General features: G+C 42.7%; 1 protein-coding gene across 1 annotated transcript in view; it reads right to left on the bottom strand.

Moving 5' to 3' along the window:
- Positions 1 to 83: 83 nt before the first annotated feature.
- Positions 84 to 21,360, bottom strand: part of NOSTRIN (nitric oxide synthase trafficking) — a 33,178-nt gene continuing 11,901 nt past the window's right edge. Inside the window, exons 7-16 of the mRNA XM_080971396.1 lie at positions 20,232 to 20,330; positions 17,074 to 17,199; positions 12,260 to 12,358; positions 11,267 to 11,392; positions 8,030 to 8,138; positions 5,647 to 5,735; positions 4,778 to 4,900; positions 2,720 to 2,831; positions 1,578 to 1,700; positions 84 to 459 (exon numbers count right to left, since the gene is read on the bottom strand). Of these exons, the coding sequence (XP_080827522.1) occupies positions 308 to 459; positions 1,578 to 1,700; positions 2,720 to 2,831; positions 4,778 to 4,900; positions 5,647 to 5,735; positions 8,030 to 8,138; positions 11,267 to 11,392; positions 12,260 to 12,358; positions 17,074 to 17,199; positions 20,232 to 20,330 (1,158 nt within the window). The 3' untranslated portion in view covers positions 84 to 307. The remainder of the gene's footprint in view (positions 460 to 1,577; positions 1,701 to 2,719; positions 2,832 to 4,777; positions 4,901 to 5,646; positions 5,736 to 8,029; positions 8,139 to 11,266; positions 11,393 to 12,259; positions 12,359 to 17,073; positions 17,200 to 20,231; positions 20,331 to 21,360) is intronic.

Genomic DNA, 21,360 nt, shown 5'->3' with positions numbered 1-21,360 from the left:
ATGTGATTTACTTGCAGTGAAATGTGTACAGCATTGCTACTTTAGTGTTGGTATCACTGCTTTAAAAAGAAGTTAAGAAGGAATTTGGTATTACAATTGTTTTTAATTATTTACGATAATGACAATAATTTAACGAATGAAAGTTGAGTTTTATATAATGCCTTTCAATATTTTATTTAGAACATGAAAAAGTTCTAAACAAAGGAAGAGCAGGCACTTAGAGAAGCTTGAATTGATGTCTTGTCAAAGTGAATAAATCCATATTGTTAGTTGCACTTGCAATCTGTCCCAGTTGTGGTTTTTCAGTTTAAAAAGACGTTTCGTCATCTTCATTGAGGCTCCTGGTGGTAGAGGGAATTAATTCTTCCACATATGTAGCAGGGAAAATACCTATTTTCCCATTGAGAGAGCCATACCACCATCCATCCTCTTCCTTCTGGTGAATTTCAATCACATCACCTAATAATAATACATAGTGTTACTTTAACTTCCTTAGTCAAATAAACCAGATCTTAAACACAAGTTTCTTAATGAAGCTACATGGCTTTAGAAAGTACTCTGTCTCTATCATCCTTTAAAAGAACAGAAGGGTTTCTCTGTGAAGACTAAACCAGATAAACCATTCTTGAGTATGGCTTGTGCTTTTAAGTGTTCTTCCATATGTATGCTTAGAGCCAAACTACCGTATTTTTCACCCCATAGGACACACTTTTTCCCCTCCAAAAATGAAGGGGAAATCTGGGTGCGTCCTATGGGGCGAATGCAGGCTTTCGCTGAAGCTTGGAGAGTGAGAGGGGTTGGTGCGCACCGACCCCTCTTGCTCTCCAGGCTTCAGGAAGACATCCGCAGCCTAGGCAGCCCTGCGGGAGTTCCCGCGGGGCTGTCTAGGCTGCGGATGGCAGCCTGCTTCCTGGAGCGCCGGGCGCGCTGAAAGCAGAGCACCTGGCGCTTCGGGAACACATCTGCAGCCTAGGCAGCCCTGCGGGAGTTCCCGCAGGGCTCCCCAGGCTGCGGATAGCAGCCTCCCGCGTGGGGCGCCCTGAAGCAAAGCGCCCCTCACGCCGGGCAGACATCTGCAGCGCGGGGAGCCCTGCAGGAGTTCCCGCAGGGCTCCCCACGCTGCGGATAGCAGCCTCCCGCCCGGCGCGAGGGGCGCCCTGAAGCAGAGAGCCCCTCGCGCCGGGCAGACATCGGCCAGCCCCACAAGCTCGGGGAACGGGGGAGGCGCAGCACCGCCATCCCGCTGTTCCCCGACCTGGTTTTGGGGGAGAAATAAAGGAAAACATTTTTTCCTTTATTTCCACCCCCAAAAAACCTAGGTGTGTCCCATGGGACGGAGCGTCCTATGGGACGAAAAATACGGTAGATGGAGAGTGGGCAGGTTTTAGTCCTTCCCCCAGGAGTTTATTTCAGCATAAAGTTAAAACTCTACCCCTGGTTTTGTAGCCAGAAATGCTACAAGCTAGTCCCTCTCTTGGCCACTGAGAACAGGATGCTGGAGTAGATGGACTTTGGGTCTGATCCAGTGGGGCTTTTCTCTTACATTGAGATTAGAGGAGGGAAAATGTTACCGTTACCTTTATTCAAGCAGAGCTCGTCCTCCCTTTCAGCGTGGTAATCATATAAAGCTGTACAAGTTCCATACACTGAATCGCCATTCTCTGGTGGTAGAGCTGTTGGCTTTGAATTGCTAACAGCTACTGGAAAGTTTGGACAAAAGTGATAATATTTACAGCAGGCTATAACAAATATAGTATTGTGGTAATAACTAGCTCTTTTAAAACAACAACAACCCAGTTATAGCTCTTGAATTAATTTTTTGAGATGGAGAGATTTGAAAACAGCTTGGATCTGAAGGGCCAGGTGTATTATGTTCCATTTTAGGTATGTTGACCCCTTTTAAATTATTTAAGAAAACTGATGTTTGATTATAGTTTCCATTTTGGCCTGGCAGTTGTACGGCTGTTTTCCCTTTTTGCAGGGAGCATTATTTGCTTCTGGACAGAAAAAGTACCCATACTATATAGCTGTACGTGCATATTTCTAGAACCTGACAGCCCCATTTCCCACCATCATGATAAATTTGAAGGACTGGAGGGTGGCAGGCACTCAAAAGATGCAGAGCCTCACCACAGAGGAATGGGGAAGAATAATCCTATTATTATTCTTTAGAAGACATTTGAAGGAAGCCCTGTATAGGGAAGCTTTTTAATGTTTTATTATGTCAGATGGGTGGGGTACAAATAATAAAGTTATCAGCATCCTCATTACTAACACAATATTTGAGCCCCCAGAAGGCTCAGCTGCTTTTTAGGCTTTTAATTTGTACCGAAACTGTGAGAGACATCTTACTAGCTAGAAACTTTTCACTTGCTCCTTAGCTTTCTACTGTTACAGTGGTACCTTGGTTTTTGAACGTAATCTGTTCTGGAAGACTGTTCCAAGTTGTAAAACGTTTGAAAACAGAACAGCTAGGCCTCAGAATCTTGCACTCGGCGGAAGCCGTGTGGCATGTTCGACTTCCGAGGCATGTTCGAAAACTGAAGCATTTACTTCCAGGTTTACAGTGTTCAAAAACCAAAATGTTTGTCAATGGAGACATTAAAAAACCGAGGTACCATTGTACCAGAATGGCAGCCATTTTGCCAACTATGTGATTATGAGAGAGAAGAGAACCCTAGACTTCACATGCTGATCCTGCAATGGATTGTGTCCTTACCTGGTGGACAACTGTTAATTCCTTCTTCACTGGTGGCCCCTGTGCTCAAAGTTTGCTTAAAATGTTTCTTTTTAACAGGGCAGGTGATTGCCACAGAGTGATGCACACAGTCCTAACAGTTTTGGGGGAAAGAAAAAAACATTGTTAACAGGAGAAATGCTAAAAATTGAATTGTTTTGGGCAAAAGTACTGTACCTAAAGGCACGTGAAAATAAATATACTTGAACAACGCAGGGGTGCAGTTTGCACATAATGCTAAGCCAAACTATAGCTAAGTGTAAACATGTAAACATTTGCATACTCTGAACAAATGTTGGCTATTTCCCCAATTGCTAAGATATGATTTGATAGTCTCCCCCAGACAAACAGTTATATTTTCTTACATAAAGCAGCTTTCCACAGGATTCTGTTCCATAATAAGACTGCATCTTTACAAGTAACACTAATAAACTATATCCCTTATCACTTTTGAAGCTGCCAGTAGTACAAGTGAAAAGGATCTAGGGGTCTTTGTAGACCACAAACTTAACATGAGTCAACCGTGTGATCCAACAGCTAAATAAATAATGCTGATGCTATTGTAGGCTGCATCAACAAGTATAGTGTCCTGATCAAGGGAAGTAATAGACCCTCTCTATCTTGCCTTGGTCAGACTACTGTGTCTAGTTCTGGGCACTCCAGTTTAAACAGAATATTGACAAACTGGAATTTGTGCAGAGGAGGGTGACCAAGATGATCAAGGGTCTGGAAACCAAGCCTTATGAGGAATGGTTGAAGGAGCTGGGTATGTTTAGCCTGGTAAAGAGGAGATATGATAGTTATCTTCAAATATCTCAAGGGCTGTCACATGGAAGAGGGAACAAGCTTGTTTTCTGCTCCAGAGGGTAGGACCTGAATCAATGGATTGAAGTGACAAGAAAGATTCCAACTAAAAATCAGGAATAACATTCTGACAGAGTTGTTCAACAGTGGAATAGACTGCCCTGAGAGGTAGTGGTCTCTCCTTTCTTGGAGGTTTTAAAGCAGAGGTTGAATGACCATCTATCATGTTTGATCTAGTTGACATTCCTGCATTGCAAGGGGTTGGACTAGACCAGTGGTGGACAAACTTGGCCCTCCAGCTGTTTTTGGACTACAACTCCCATCATCCCTAGCTAACAAGTTTGGTCATAGCTGGACTAGACCCTCAGGATCCCTTCCATTCTATGATTCTAAGTTGTTTTTATAATTATCCCCTGTACTCAGCTCTAGCAGGCAAAATTTCCAGTGGAAAAATGACCTCTTTATAAAACAGCTAAAAAGTGAGCAGTTGAAAACTAGTGTACAGCACAATCTAGCAATCTAAAAGACTTCCCAAAGATTACTCTGCCCCATCATAGTAAGAGTTATGATGCCAAACCAGACACTTAAAGTTCAAGATACAAGATAACTAAATAAGTACCGTATTTTTCGCCCTATAGGACGCACTTTTTCACCTCCAAAAATGAAGGGGAAATGTGTGTGCGTCCTATGGGGCGAATGCAGGCTTTCGCTGAAGCCTGGAGAGCGAGAGGGGTCAGTGCGCACCTGGTTTGGGCTTCAGGCAGATATCCGCAAGGCATGGGAGCCCGGCAGGAAGTCGCGCCGGTCTCCCAAGGCTTGCAGAGAGCTGCCTGTTCTGGGGTCGGGGGAAGCTCAGGCTTCCCCCGCCCCAGCCCCGCGCCTGGGGGGGAAATAAATTTTTTTTTCTTTATTTCCCCCCCCCAAAAAAGAAAACTAGGTGCGTCCTATGGGGCGAAAAATATGGTACTTTGAAGAGTAAGTAAAAGCTTTTGTTTAGCTGTATTGTAATAATAATAATAATAATAATAATAATAATAATAATAATAATAATCTTTCCCAAATGTATGCTCTTACCAGCAATGACATACTGGTCCCACTAATGGCAGGTGAAAGAACCAGGATGTACAGAAGGCTGTAATAGTTTGTGGGATTGGGCTGTAAAAACATATCCTCCAAATTAGCCTCACACATGTTCCCTAAAAGTGCTTTGACACAGGCCACAACCCTTCATAGTACCTTTTCCTTCCATTTTGAAATGCAGTTCCTGGGTTCGACTGGTTTGGGCATCTGCTCAATTTCTGCAAGCACAGTCGCCAGCTTGAAGTGGTTTGCATGCAGAAGGATAACTTTCAGAGATGTCTAGTAATACAGATAGTTTTTTAAAAAATAAAATACTGTTAGTAAAATGGTATTTTGCTTCATGTTGATTTCGGGTGGGGGCAGGAGTTGACCCTAGGGATGGGTGAATCTCAATTTTGATTTCCCTTCGTTTCCCCTTTTTTCCAATCTATGTTCAGTTGAGTTCTCCACATTTTCACACGTTTGCACATTTTTCCTAATACACTCACGTTTGATTGCAAGTTTGCCTGTTAAAAGATATTTTTTGCAAAGCAATTCCCCCAATATAATTATTTTTTGTATATTGTTTTCAGTAATATATGCATTTGTAGGCACACTTTATCCTACTTATATGAATTTTTGTACACATGATTTGGTTGCATTTCCATAATTTACAGAAGTGAATTTTGAAGGATGGATGTGTTTTGGTTTACATCCTGTTTTGGAAAATGCAGATTACATAGGTTCACCTTTAAATGCAAACTGAAACAAATTTCTGTACCATCACTAGTTGACACACACACACAGACTTCCAGTTTAAAATGTACTACAGTACTTCTCTTATTGTCTCTTGTCCTAAAATAAATCACACCCAATTTGGCAGGTTATTCTATTCCAAACCTGCCCAGTTGATTTTCTAGTGATTGTTTGAGGCATGGACAATAGATATTAGTGAAAGCTGGATTTGAAATGAACAAATTAAGCCCAGGCAGGCATTAAAAAGATGGTATAAAACTAATTTACAGATTACAGTCAAAAAATGTTACCTCATCAAGCTGCTCAGTGATATCATTCTGATTCTTTGCATCTGAGAACTGTGGAGATTCCGTATAAGCGTTAAGCATTCGTTCCAGACCTTTAAAAAGAATATTGAAGGAATAACCATTTATAAAAGATTAAACAATCTGTACTATAGTGTTTTCCCCCACACACAGAACATTTACTAATCTTTCATGCATATGTCTCTGGAAAACAAATGCTTCATAAAATGTTTCTGGAAATCAACTGTAAAGCGTTATAGTGCCATTAGAAAACTCCCAGGACATATTTATTTATATTAAAAAATTAAGAGCTACTTTTTGGCTCAGTAGGCCACAAAGTGGTGTACAATCATATTGTGATAAAGCAGACAAGGTAATAAAAGACGCAGCAATAGCAGTCATCTGGAGGACCCAAGATGATCAACTGTTCAAGGAGAACAAATTAACCTAAATTAAATACTGCCTTTATTAACTTTCAAAATGGCAAGAAGGAAGAGGCTAGCCAGCCTGGACTATTAAGTGGGCAATTCCTCTGTTAGCGAAGGGTGACTTGTGCATTTATTGTTTGCTTTCATTTGCTCGCTATCCACCATGGAAGATGCAACAGGTTGCCAGTTTCCAAACCAATTCAAGTGTTTTAAACCCTAAATGGCTTAGGCCCCAAATATACAAAATACCATCTCCATCCCTACTGGCCCTTTTTGTTAAAACACATCAGAAGTATGAGGAATGACAGCCTGAGAAGGCTTTTTCTGTGGCAGCTCCAAAATTATATACAGTCGTACCTTGGAAGCCAAACGGAATCCGTTCTGGAAGTCCATTTGACTTCCAAAACGTTAGACTCCCAAGGCAAGGCTTCTGATTGGCTGCAGGAAGGTTCCAAAAGAACATTCACAAACCAGAACACTCCCAGGTTTGCGGCATTCAGTGTGGAATGTAAGAATGCAGTCAAACACAACATGGCTAGAGTAGAGATGAAGGTTGTCTCAGTCCTCCAGCCAGAACTTCCTGCTTTCCAGGACTGAGATGAAACTCCCTATGTGTAACGAGATGGGCGTGGCCTCTCCTGAAGTAGAAAAGAATCACAGGCTGGCGATCATCTTGTTTCTATCAATGTCATCTTAACAACAGCACTACTAAGATGCACCCTTGGCTCCAGGCCAAGAGAAGAAAAGGGGGGCTTTCTCTCATAAGGAGATAGTCACCACATTTAAACTATGTTATAACCTTTTAAAAGTCTGCCTTCTGGGTACCTTTGTGTGAACAGATGATTACTTGTAAGTGTTTTATACTTTACAGAAGACTGCATAGCATCTTATTTTAGGAGGGATTAAACGGGAAAAATACCAGGAAATATTTACAGAGACTCTAACGAGTCTGAGCAAGCTATCTGATGTGCGTGTGTTTAAAAAAGGGGAATGTTAATTCTGCTGATTTTGTTGAACTTGTAAAGACAAGTTGGGATAGGATATCTTAGACAATATATCCTCCCCCGCATCCCTAAACATTCCCACATTCAGGAGCTAAGGTGTTTGTCAACCAAGGTACGACTGTACCTCCCCACAGAGATGTATCTAGCATCTTCATTGTACAGCTCTCACATTGGGCTAAAGAGATCTCTTTCCCCTGCTCTTTGAAAATTAAGCTGTTTTGTGGAACCATCTCATACTGTTTTGTACACTGCACTGTTCCATTTGGAACGCTTTTGTGTGCATTATAATTGTAATGGTTTTATCTGTTTTTATAACTGTATATTCTGTTATTGTAACTCCACCCTGGAATCTTATGCTAAAGGGCAGGTAAGAAGTTTTATAAATAAGTATAGGTAAATAACAGGGACGCGGGTGGCACTGTGGGTTAAACCTCAGCGCCTAGGACTTGCCGATCGCATGGTCAGCGGTTCGAATCCCCACAGCGGGGTGCGCTCCCATTGCTCGGTCCCAGCGCCTGCCAACCTAGCAGTTCGAAAGCACATCAAAGTGCAAGTAGATAAATAGGGACCGCTTACTAGCGGGAAGGTAAACGGCGTTTCTGTGTGCGGCTCTGGCTCGCCAGAGCAGCTTCGTCACGCTGGCCACGTGACCCGGAAGTGTCTGCGGACAGCGCTGGCTCCCGGCCTCTAGAGTGAGATGAGCGCACAACCCCAGAGTCTGTCAAGACTGGCCCATACGGGCAGGGGTACCTTTACCTTTATAGGTAAATAAGCTGTGTGTTGAAGGGCTAACAATGCACATAGCTTCCTTACACATTTGTCTTCAATTCCAGGGGAATTGGTTTTAGTCTATCAATCTATGGACTCTTGTCTAGGCCAGTTTTCTCTAGAAGCAATGTCAGGGATTGAATGGTAATACTCAATATATCAAGGCATACAGGCGGCATTTCAAGGCACCTGCTTTGTCTTGTAACGCCTTCTCCAAGTCCTTTTGAACACGTAGTACTTTGGCTTTGATGGAAGCCTGTCTCCTCTCTTTTTCGATGAGGCTCGTAGCATCTTCCTCCTTTTTGCAGGAAAATAAACCCACGTTTTAGACATGCAGTTCAGATGGAAAAGAAAAAATGCATCCAAGCAGGAAGGTGTTTATTAGAAGTGCAGAAGTACAATGAAGCCTGCATTTGGTATTACTCTAAACTCAAGCACACATTGAGTGTTGACACTGGCACGGTCTGCACAAATCAAGTCCAAGTGACGACATGGTTGACTTCACCGTGGCTTCATGCACCACAAAATGTTTCAGTATTTAGTCTCAGATTAAAAAAAGCAACACTGGCGGCAATAGCTCAGTTGGTAGAGCATACAACTCTTAATTTCAGGGTTGTGGGCTTGAGCCACAAGTTGAGCAAAAGATTCCTGCACTGCAAGGGAGCTGGAATACATGGTCCCTTGTGGTCCCTTCCAACTCTACAATTCTCTGATTCTAAGGCAAGGCAGCGATCCATCAAAGCACTTAGACCCCGAGAGCATTTTCTTAGCAAAGGAAGGTGAATGTCCTATCAGCCAGAATTTATGGGTCTCATGGTATTCTGGCAATCACAGGTGACGGCAGTAGAGATTAGCAAGCACTAAACTAACCTGTATATTCTGTCCAAGACTCTAGTTTTCTGAGAGGGCCACTTAACAGAGGTGGTAAAAGGTAGCAGACCAGGCCCAACATCTTTCTAAAGTAGACATTGGGATGTTCTGTTGCCCACAGACATCAACTGTCCTGCACTCAATCTTTTTGCCTTCCACACTGGCAACTGGGGCAAGCTGGTCCTACTTAGAATATTACAGATTCGCCCTGGGACTTTCAATTCCTGATCCCTACTCAAGTCTCCAGGCCCCAAGCAATGGAGTTAGAATATATCAAATAGTGTTATTTAGTCAATATTGGATTGTGCTAAATTATTATTCTCAATATGAAATAATTTGATTGCACGCATGCAGCAATATTATGAGTTGCTCGGCAAATCGCCATTTCTAGTAACAGAACAATGTGAGGTAGCATACAAATGTTACTTTTGCAGAACTTCCTTTCCCTTTATCTTGAAATGTTAGTTTTATGGTGCAACAAAGCAAGGGTGGTACGTCAGAAGAAGCAGACATTCTATGAAATTATGCACAAGCATGGATATTATCAGAAAGATGATTTGAAAGAAGGTTCGTTAAAAATCAGTGAAAGGTTTAACACACCTCTGATTCTGTCTGGCCCCCAAAACTAATGAACAGGGTAATTACCTTGGAATTCTGATGCTTGCCCATTGTGTGTGTGTGTGTGTGTGTGTGTGTGTGTACATGTGAACACAGCCCTATAGTTTCCCCCGCAAAGTCTTTGACACATAAAAAATTGAAATATGTTCCCAGCTCAGTTGAATAATAATAGTTACAGACAATAAGCTTATCCAGATCCATTGTTTGGATACTCCAGTTCTGCTTATCATATTGTGCTTTTGCAATGCATAAGCATAATTGCTGTGCCAATAAAACCTTGTGATTAAGTGGCATGCAAAGCGACAGTGCTGAAAAAGCAGCTCTCTGTTGCTATTGTATTATAGCTTAGTAATTGCATAATGTTGGATTCCCCCATATAGACAGTTACAGGAGAAAATATAATAGTCAAGAAGGCACCCGCTGTGGCTTTTGGCTCTGTGGATCTTAGTTTCTGATTTATGTCAACTGCTTCCTCTGTGTGGATAAAGCACTGGCAGCACCCGTTGATTTGTGATCAGTCCTTTGTGAAGCAAAAACAGCAGTGGCGCCAAAATATTACAAGCCTTTTTAAGGATCTTGAATGTGGCCTGGCTGCTTCAGATGCTCTACAGTTGGGGTGTTAATTTAGAACTTGCATTATGAGCTGAACATGGTTGCAATGGCATTTATTGCAAGAGAGAACAAAACAGTGTTCAGGTAATCACAAACCTATTTGCAACCTGTAGATCAATATTTTCATAGTATCTGTTTATTAATACACAAACTGCTTCTCAATGTTTTGTCCCACTCTTGCAACACACTCCTGATTTTTACAAGATGTGGGCCATGGGTAAAGCCTGAATATTCCGTTTGTGCTCAGTCACAGTAAAATGCACGTACCATGGTTTATTCATATGCAATGTTAGCATGCCAGCATAGGACCTTGAGAAGCTGCCCTGTACTAGGTCAGACCATAGAACGATCTAGCTCAGTTTTGCCCATAAATGATTGGCTGAGGGTGTCCAGGTTTGCAGACAGGGGACATTCTCATCCCTAGCTGGAGATGCCAGAAATTAAACCTGTGCAATACAGATGCTCTACCACCGGACTACAGGGCCAGCAGGCCCATCTGGGCCACCAAAGTACTGGTGTGCTAATCGTACACTTGAACGGGCCAACACACATGGTAATAGTAGTCCTAAGGAACAGAAGAGGCTGGAGGTATGCAGATGGGAGCAATCTTGAGAAATGGGATCACGGATGGCAAGAAATCTATTCAGTTCCCATATTAATTGTTTCCCCCATTTACTTTCTGCCAAATTGTGTCATTCACCCTGACAGGGAAAGTAAAGTGCCGCAGTTAGGCACTGGTGAAATCAGAGCAAAACCTGCCTACCACTGGGTAGCTGGCTCTCAGTTTTATAGTTTACACAGAATGCACCAAGAGGCATGCCATTACACTTCCTCCAGAGGTTCCTACAGCAGTCAGTAGTACTGGGCAATATTTTGCTTTCAACATCATGATATAGCATTGGCTAAACATTGCGATATACTGATATGTTACGATGTCTGAAATAAGGATGGAGCTACGTAGAGGCACAGGCTGGCTTCAGTTTTTACTGCAATGTGGTTTTCGCTGGCCAATGCTCTTGTGGTTCGCTGCTCCCTGAAGGAAGCGGGGGAGAGCTGAGCCAGCAGAGCTAACGGGCTGCAGGAATCAAGAGAAGCATTGGTTGGTTCCATGCTTTTTCCTACATTGTGATTTTTGCATAGCACACACACAAACATCCTTATTCACGATATATTGCCAGGTCAAAAACTATGAAACCGATATCACGATATGGACTTCAAACTGGGTTTGGACGATATATCGATAAATCGCCCAGCCCTAGCAGGCAGCTCCTATTGCCATACAAACATTGCCCATCATGATGACAAGCATTTCAGTAGTGCACTTACATAATAGTCTGTTAATAACAGCTCCAGCTTGGTCTCTGTAGCAGGCATAGACATTTCTTCTCCTAACATCTGTGTGTCCTTGTGTGCATCAACTTCACTGACTGCATTATGAAGCCTTGTGTGGCACTAGAATCAGGACAAACAAGATTCAATATGAAGAGAAGTTCTAATAGTATTTAGATGGAAGTGAACAGCGCTTGGAATGGACTAGTCCCATTGAACAAAGTTCACTAACTAGTTCAAAAATCTCTGAACTACACCTGAAAGTAGTACTTGTAAATGTCAGGTGTTCTAAAGGTGAATAAAGTTCAGTTTGGGGATAGAACTTTGAATGATTTATAGTTCATCTTCATGTTCATTACTTTTGCCCTCGCCATCCCCCAGCAGGAGGCCCGGAGGTTGATTTAAAAAAATCAACTAAACATTTCTAAAGAAAGTTGCAAAGCTAAATGTGGCAGGAACGGTCTAAGGCTTATTAGGCTGTTGCTAAAGACACTAAGTCAGTCACTGTTGCTAAGGAATCAGAAGGAATGTGAGGCATTTCCTGCACCTGTTCTTGGACCTGTACTTCTTGCTGCAAACTATTCAGGTTAGAAGAGAGAAATGCCTCACATTCCTTCTTTCTGATTCCTTAGCTTTGTGCCTCTAACAGCTGTGTAGGTGGCAGAAATAAAACAGAGTAAGTCTTCTAGTATGGAAATACAATTATGGGGAAAGTTTAACCTGCTTACGTTCTGTCTGTCAGACATCTTATTACTTGTGTGTGGCCTCCGATTTGCTTTTGGACTTTGGTTCAGCATATTGGCTGGTAATATTCTGAATGCTGAAAAAACGTATGCCAAGGATGAACTTTTTATGAACTAAAAGGTTCATTTGGATGAACTGGAACTGAACCAGTTCATTTTGCAAAACAACTTTATTGAACTGGAAACAGTTCCTTTTTAAAAACGAACTTTCTAACCACTGGAGGTGAAAAATCGTAATATTACATACCGCAATTAGGTTCTGTGCCAAACTGGAAAGATGCTGGCTGTAACAATTTAATGTATTGCACAGAAGATGCAGTCGCTCCTTTTCGAGTTCTAGGATGCTCTGTTGAAAGGAAGGGAGGAAGCCATTACCATACAAAATGGGCGATCTGCAAGGATTAGACTGGTCTGCTGCACACAGAGCCACCAGAGGAACCCCGTACCCAATCCAGACTATGCAAAAATAGCTCCTGCAATTGAGAACCTGCCACGTCCCAAGACAAACTGCTCCACTGCTGAACAGCATTACCAATAGAAAGTGTTCCTAATATGTCCCCCAAAACCTGCCCTGCAATTTCCACCCATGGTTTCTAGTCATGCTAGAACTATTATTCTTATTTTATGCTTACTATTTCATTTACAGAGCGCTCTTCATTAAAACCCCCCACAGAAATTTATATAAGAAAACAACAACACAAAGCTATCCCAACACCAAACAGAAAATACACTGAAATCAAAATACAGTTGTACCTTGGTTGTCAAACGCCTTGCGACTCAAGCGTGGAAGTGAGTGTTCCGGTTTGCAAACGTTCTTTGGAACCCAAACGTCCGATGGGGCTTCCGTGGCTTCCAATTGCATGCAGGAAGCCCCTGCAGCCAATCAGAAGCTGTGCCTTGGTTTTCGAACATTTTCGGAAGTCAAACTGACTTCCAGAACGGATTCCGTTCAAAAACCAAGGTACAACTGTACATAATTTTTTAAAAAAACAGAAGTGGGTATGGCATTTCAGAACCCCCATATTGCAACAATACAATACAGTTCGCTATGAGTCATCTGGAGCTCTCCAAAGCCTGGATGAATGGGCAAGTCTTTAGCTCATGCTGAGACTGATAGGGTTGCCATATGTCCTCTTTTCCCAGGACACACCCTCTTTTTCCAGGGTATGTAAAATGAGAGTTATAGTGATCCATAGTTAAAAGTAGAAGTTGGCAAATGTGTCCTCTTTTTTTGCTCTTCAAAATATGGCAACCCTAACCAGGAAAGTAGTGATTTGCCTCTCAAAACCTTCTTGAGGTAATATATGAACTTGTATGTGTGTGCGCGTGCACGCACGCATGCGTGTACAAATGAACATACTCTTAAAATTTTGAGAGTTAATTTTATGTGTACTATTATATTCTAAAGGATTGTTGAATATTGCTTTATTTGACATAAGTTGCTTATTTTAAAGTTATGTATTCATTATTACCTTTGTATTGGATCAGATTTCTTTTTGCCAATTATTTTTATTGATTTTCTGAATTTCAACCCAATCTTCACAAATTATTACAATACCAAATTAATACAAATAAATGACTTCACATTTGCCACTGCTGATGCCACCTTAGCTTCTAATATTACTGCATCAAATATTTTGCATTATCTCCAATTACAATCCATTACTGGATCAGATAAGGTGTGCTACCTTGTATATTTTGTTGTTGTAAACTGCCTTGTGTAAATAGAAAGGCAGTATACAAATGAAAAGTGAAATGAAATGAAATGTATTAAGTCTGAATTTCCCTGCATCTCATCCATACCTCTCAGGTTTTTGGTCACTGGAATTATCCATTTGTACAAGCAGTATTTATGTGGTGTGGGTTGCTAAAAAAAAAATCAATTTGCAGAGGATTCTGTTCTGTGCTGTACACTTTAAAGTGCTAGAAAGGTGCATGTGCCAGAAATCTAAGTACAGTGGTACCTCGGGTTAAGAACTTAATTCGTTCCAGAGGTCCGTTCTTAACCTGAAACTGTTCTGAAGCACCACTTTAGCTAATGGGGCCTCCTGCTGCTGCTGCGCCGCTGCTGCACAATTTCTGTTCTCATCCTGAAGCAAAGTTCTTAACCCAAGGTACTATTTCTGGGTTAGCGGAGTCTGTAACCTGAAGCGTATGTAACCTGAGGTACCACTGTACTATCAACCTAGGTAAAAGTAAAGGACCCTTGGATGGTTAGGTCCAGTCAAAGGCGAATATGGGGTTGCGGCACTCATCTCGTTTTCAGGTCGAGGGAGCCAGCATTTGTCCACAGACAGCTCTCCAGGTCACAAGGCCAGCATGACTAAACTGCTTCTGGCGCGACGGAACACAGTGATGGAAGCCAGAGTGCACGGAAACACCATTTACCTTCCTTCTGCAGGGGTACCTATTTATCTACTTGCACTGGCATGCTTTGGAACTGCTAGGTTGGCAGGAGCTGGGAAAGAGCAATGGGAGTTCACCCCGTTGCGGGGATTCAAACTGCCAACCTTCTGATCGGCAAGCCCAAGAAGCTCAGTGGTTTAGACCACAGCGCCACCCGCGTCCCTACTATCAACCTACTCATTACATCACACAGGTACTTAGGACCCCCCGTGAGTGGAAAGGGTGCACCCAAACAGCCATAGGCACACATGTGAAGCACATGATTCTCCCTCCACTGAAATCAAATGGGTTTAAAAGTGTTTTGCTTTGGCTGCATTGCACCCTTCGACTCTTTTATGTAGGTGTTCCTTTAGCTGAAGAATGCTAAAAGGTTTGGAGCAGAACTCAGCATGTGATTAAAAATACAGTAACTCTGTGGAGGTGGTGATGCTTAACAGCATTTAATTAAATTTCTGCTTCTAGAAAAGAAATGATTGAGTATGAAATTTACGGCCAATCTGTTGATGCTGGTGCTTTTTTGGGGGGTGGGAGGGTGTTTCTTTAAAAAGCCACTTTGATGAATTATATTTCATTACGTTTCAAGTCAGATTATAACGTTGTCTATGACAAACCAGATGTTGCGGCTTTGTTGGATCTACAAATTTTGCCATGGGGGGTAAACGTCCACACTGACCCCATGGGTCACATTCAGTGACGCTTCTGAGCCTCTCTCCTCCCAAGCCGTGTCATAGTCATGGCAGTGAGTGCTGTTTTCCACCCCCAGGCAACACACTAGGCCAAAGTACAGCTGAGCTCAACGCAGCAGCAAAATGACCAGGGATCACCAGCAAAGAGGCTGGGATTTCCTCTCCAGGAGCCCAAATGTTTGCTTCTTCATAAGCTTCGCTTACGGTTAGGTGCAAACTGGGGCTCTGTGTGAGCCTCCACCCTTTTGAGATGGGTGAGAATCAAGCAATTTCAAGGCTAGATTAAATGGCCTGGTGTACTGGTACCAAAGGGTATATTCCCTTAAGAAACTAGGAAGTATAAGCAGCCCCAGAGAAGCAGGGGAAACCCAGCCAGATAGGCGGGACATAAATAACAAAATCATCATCATCAAGCAATTCCAGTGGATGTCGCAGGACTGACTTTCTTATTCCCTGGGACGATTTGCTATGCTAGCATTTGCTCGTTCGTTTGAAAAATGTCTGTACAGGGGGGAGAGAAGGGGTAAAATGTAAACCAATAGGAAAGCCAGGGGCGGAGCCTGTTAATGGTTTCAGAACTCACAGAGTTAAAGAGTTCTGGTGACGTCTCTTTCCTGAGGCGTGGTTAGAAACACTTAAGGGAGGGGTTTGACTCCGTGTGTTTCAGTCTGACTTTCGGACGCCATGCGAAAGGGAGAATGTGTCAGTTCTCGCCAGGTCTGAATTTATGATGTTATTCTACATGATTAAAGAGCAAGGGGAGATAAGGACTGCCTTGTGTCTGCTCTGATTTATTCCACACGTGCTGCACTCTGCTTCTCACCGCTGTGTTTCGCTCTGCTACCGGCAAGAGAAAGAGGCCTGAGGAGGATTTTTGCAGGAGGCACGGATAGCTTGCAGAGTTTCGCAACGGAAGTGGTGCCGGGCTCCATGTTCAGTCTCTGTGTACACTCTTGTCCGGTGTAAATAATCCGAAGAGAGCCTACCTGTATATAAAAGGGCTTAGCCCGAGGTTTGAGTTAGTCGTTGGTGGGTAGTTGGTTGGTTTTAGTGGGTAGGTTGGTTGGGAAAGGCAGTTGGAAAAGCAGTTGGAAATAGAGAGACAGTTAGTGCAGTGGGTTCTTGTGTGAGGGGAGGTAGAAGAGATAGAGACAGGATAAAACAAGACTAAGAAGGTAAAGAGTAACAAGGTTTGGAATGCAGTTAAAGTTTGTTTGTGTCTGAAATAAACTACACTCTTCTTTGTTAATTTGAGAACATAACTGAGACTAAGTGATTTACCGGGGAGGACCTGGTTGGTGGCAGCGGATTAGTGGTGTACGGGTCAATAGTCCGTGAGACGACCGGGGGCTCCATACGAACGCCACAATCATCATCATCGTCATCATCATCAAGCAATTCCAGTGGATATTGCAGGACTGGCTTTTTTATTCCCTGGGGCGATTTACTATGCTAGCATGGGGTGACAAATGCATGCACAAACATATGAAGCTGTGTCCTTCTGAGGATATGCCAAGTCAGCAGTGCTCCGGGGTTTTATACAGCCTTCTCTGGAGAGATGCCAGAGATGGAATCTTGGACATACCTCCGAGTTCTGGTCTGATTCACCTGGGGTCGTCTACTCTAACTGGCTCCAGCCTGAGGCCTTTCTAGTTGTAGAGTTGGGGAACTCAACTTGGAACCGTCCTGCTTGCAGAACATGTGCTCAAATCTTGAGCTGCAGCTCCTCCCTTTAATGTTTATAACTTCAAAGAGTAGGCCTCTGCTCCCAGGACCTTGATTCCCCCCCCCCACTTTTCCCTTCTCGAACACACAGCTGTAAATCAGGAGGTACCTCACTGTTCTCACTGAATTGCAAATCAAAATAAAAAATGGATGGCAGTGCAGAAATGAGGCTTGTTTATATTCAAGGGGAAGTGTCAGAATGAAAATGTACAACAGCACAAGAAAAGAACCTCAAACGACTTGCCTGGTGGCAATTTTCTAAAGTGCTTTCCCATTTCAACCTAGTTTTACAGGCGGCTAGATTCTTGTCATAGTAATCTTCATCGTCCTTTCCCAGTTTCGTCGCAGATTTTTCCAGGTTTCTGAGCAACTGAAATGAAAATATAAATGCAAGTTGTTTAAAAAAAGAGAAATATGATTGACTTATCTCACCAGAGGCATTGTTCTCATAGCCGTGTTGGCAGGGGCAAATTATCTTCTATTTATGCACCTGTGAGGTCAGGAGAGGTAAGGCCAAAAGCTTAACAGCGTGCTATGTGCATGACAACATGCAGAAAACTGTGTTTTGTGTGTAGCAAATCATGACTCTTTGCTTCACAATGCTGAAAGTCACCCTCTCCCGACTTCCGGGGTGGCGCCATCGGTAATGGCGGACTCCCTCTGAACTGGAGGGACCAGCTCCGCATGAAACGGGTCTTTTCCGCTACGGCGAAGCGGGGACCCTTCTGGAAATCACAGGCGGATGAAGCCTGTGACCATGGGACTCGGCGGGCACCCTTAGCGCCCCCACAACCCGCAAAGGAACCCACTAACGGGCTCCGAAGCGAAGAGGGGGAAGTGGCACGGTGCTGTGAGTCAATTGCTTTTTCTGTGGAGCGAAGCCACATAGCCGTTGCCGGAGAGCGCTGCCTTTTTCCTGGGACAATTTGGCATCTAAAATAACCACCCGTGAGTACTGGAACATTGAACATTTGGACTTTAAATAAGAACTGGCAAAATAGAAAGGAATTTGGACTTAAAAATTTACCTTAATTTGGTACTGAAACGGTAAGGTCTAAACAGGAAGTCAGCCTTCCGTTTCCTTGTAGCCAGAATAAAGCAAAGACGACATAAACTAGAGCTTTAAAAATCACTTTCAAAGGATTGGTTTTCATCATTTAAAATCGCTGAACCCCCCTTCGGCAGCAGGAGAAGAAGGGGGATCTTTTTTGGGCTGTTTAAACCTGCAGAAGTGAGTTTAAAGCAAAGTAATTTTCCACCGTCCTGATCCTGGAGCGGGGTGTCAGAATTGACGTTTGAAGCTCATTGACCAGAAACAAATGTCTTTGACAGATAGTTAAAAGAAGAGAAACATAGTGATTCCATTGTTTCCTTTCGCATTTTAAAAAGAACAAATATGGACAAAATACCTTAAAAAAGAAACTTTGTTGCTATTGTTTTTAAAAGAAAGAACAATCAGAAGATTTCCCCCTAGAGGGGGACTGTGAAATTGTAACTAATTCCTGGGAGCTTGCAGCTGCCACAGATTACAACTGTGGGAAAGGATTTGTGACCTTGCAGGACAATGTCTTCAGAAGCACTGTTGGGTGCTCTCTGCAAAATAAATGCCCTATTGGATCAGTTAAGCCAGAAGACGGATTTGATGACTAATGCGGCCAGAACCTTTGAACAGGTAGTGGGAAATTATATGGAGCCCACCCAGGAGCTAAAACAGGAGTGTGCCATGACAGAACAGCTGAGAGAAGAGGATGCTGCTGAATCTTGGGCGCCAGAGACGGAGGGAGCTGCGGCCCAGCAGGAATATAAATTATTGGATTTGACAAATGAACTTGGAAAAAACCAGACTTGGAAAGATAAAGTTTGGTTTGGTTTGGAAATGGGGGGTTGGACAGACCCCCCTATACAGGGAGATTTGGACTTTTCGAGTCTGGCAATGGGCCGTCAGATGTTTGGAGCTGTGGGGGCTCTCAATTTTGGAGGGAATCTGAAACATGTTTTTAAACACCACATGGAGTCTAGTCTGGACTATGGAAAAGGGGCTGATTTGTTGAAAAGGGTCAAAAACATTACCAAGCTGGAGTTCCCACGAATGAAAGGAAAATATGAAGAAGAGCTGCGGAAGGGACATGGAAGAGACTTGAGGGCTTCGGATATAAGATTACCAGGTTAATGTGCTAGATTAATAAGATAAAAAGGACTGACAAAACCCGGGACCAGGAGGAAGGGACGCTGGATGAAGATTGGATTGTTTATTTCTTTTTTTTTATCATTAGGATTGTTCTATAAAATTGATGAATGCTAGAAAAATGTTGAAATGAAATTACTTGGCTCCTGTAAAAATGTCTAAAGAATTTGGTAAGAATGTTATGGCTAGGAGAAGGTGGTAAAAATAAGATTTAAGTTTTAAACTTTAAGGTTTTCTATAAGATAAGATGAAAATAGATTAAGGTAATGTAATGACAGAATACTATGAATTATGGAAAGGATTTGCTGTGATTATTATTAATCAGGATACAAGAAAAGGGAGGAGGAGGAGGTCAAAGAAAGAAGGTATTGAAAGTGGAGAATTTGAGAATGATGGTTTTATTTTTTATTTTTATTTTTCTGTCTTGTCTTTTTTGTGTGTGTGTAATTTAAAATTTTTTTTTTCAATAAATATCATTTTTTTAAAAAAAGAAAGTCACCCTCTCCCCTCAAAGACACCTAATAGATTGATTCTTGTCATTTTATCTAGCAGCCTGGCAGGACCAATGCTTCAGAAAAGTAGGCTGTTATTATCGTTACTACTTTTATAGCCCAACGTTCAATTCAATAACCTCACACATGGCTCTTGTCCACCATTTTATCCTCATAATAACCCTATGAGATAAGCTGGGGAGAAAGATAGTAACTGACCCAAGGTCATGTACAGAGCTTCACCATCAAGCATGGATTTGATTGGGGAAGAAGAAAGGAGGGAGGATAGTGAAAAGAAGTGGTAAACTTATATTCTTATAATTAATGTTTCAGTATGTTTTTATATACGTATGTTGGAAGCCATCCAGAGTGGTCGGGGCTACCCTGTCAGATGGGTGGGGTACTATATTATTATGATTATTATTTTAAAAATTGGATGTCCCAATTTTCATCAGAGAAATGTTGGGAGTGTATGGAATCTGGGCCTCTCTGGACGTAGTCCAGCCCTCTAACCATGCCACCACACTGTCTTCATGATTTGTCAATTACCTTAGCTTCTACTGTGGAGGAGATTGCACTGCATCATGTGACCTAATGCTCTTGGCCCAGGGGACACTGGGAATTTTCCTGGGGACACCCATTCTCTTACACACAACCCACATGGTTGCAGGCAGGTAATCTGGCTGTGTAGAAACCCAAGAGGCAAGCACCTGTCTGAAGATTTACCTTCCTTTTGGTCTTTGGTGAAGCCAGCGCTTGGGAGCTCTCTGTTTCGCGGAAGAGCGCTTCATGGTTCTTGGTTAGCTCCTTTAATTTCTTCTTGGCCTGCCACCAAACACACAGAAATCAATTGGGATGTGAGGGGTTGAAGGAAACTGCATATTTTTCAAGCTGAGCTGGGGATCGAACTGATTAGGGATCTCTCATAGACAATTTATTATTTGATGTCATGATTATTGTTCTCTGCCCAGACTCGTCTTTCACTGACGGAAGGGGTTAGGGCGCGACTCTGACAGGGGGTAAGATGTCATTGTCTTGGAATGGCGAGCGCGGCGTATGGTGCAAAGGAGATATCATCAGGCAGAGGACAAGTGAGGACTTCTCATTATGCTGCATTCAGTTACTAGCTGCTCTTGAACACATAAATTAATCCTTGTGTTCGTAAGCTCCACAAATGGTGTTGATCTAAAGACCTCCACTGAGATTCAGTTGCAGCAAACTGATCTGCAGAGGCTCACCAACAGCAACCTGGGCTGGAATTCCTGGGAAGTATGTATCTTCTTCACCTGTGTCACAGAGGTCACATCCACACCGTGCTTTTAAAGCACATGGCTTCCTCCCAAAGAATCCTGGGAATTGTAGTTCCCTCCTCACAGAACCACAATTCCAGGCACCCCCTCAAATTGAAGTTCTCAGGATTCTTTGAAGGAAGCCATGTGCTTTAAATTCATAGAGTGGATGCGACCAGAAACTACCTGCAAACATGTACACACACACAATCATTTTTAACTTTGTTGATCTGGTCTGGAACAGCAAAGATGGGCATCACAGATCTATACAGTTTCAAATGCCTGCAAGCGAAACTTTGGGTGCTGGATACCTTTGTAGTTGATAGAAGCACAGGAAGGTGCCTTGCACCACAAAAATGGTACACAGCTTTGTTGTTCCATTGGGAGTGAGGGGAAGGAGAAAGTTCTATAGCCAAGTGGAAGAAGACTTTTTTTTTTTCATGCAAAAGGACCCATCTTCAATCATGGTAGGACAACTAAAGATTCATTTGTGAAGCTCTGGAGAGCCACTGCCAGTCAGTGTAGGCAATATAGAGTTAGATGGACCAGTGGCTAGTGTAAGGAAG

This window comes from Podarcis pityusensis (assembly GCF_964106645.2).
Source record: "Podarcis pityusensis genome assembly, chromosome: 1".
Taxonomy (NCBI): domain Eukaryota; kingdom Metazoa; phylum Chordata; class Lepidosauria; order Squamata; family Lacertidae; genus Podarcis; species Podarcis pityusensis.
The sequence above is the reverse complement of the archived record's forward strand: the minus strand, read 5'-3'. Positions and strand labels throughout refer to the sequence as shown.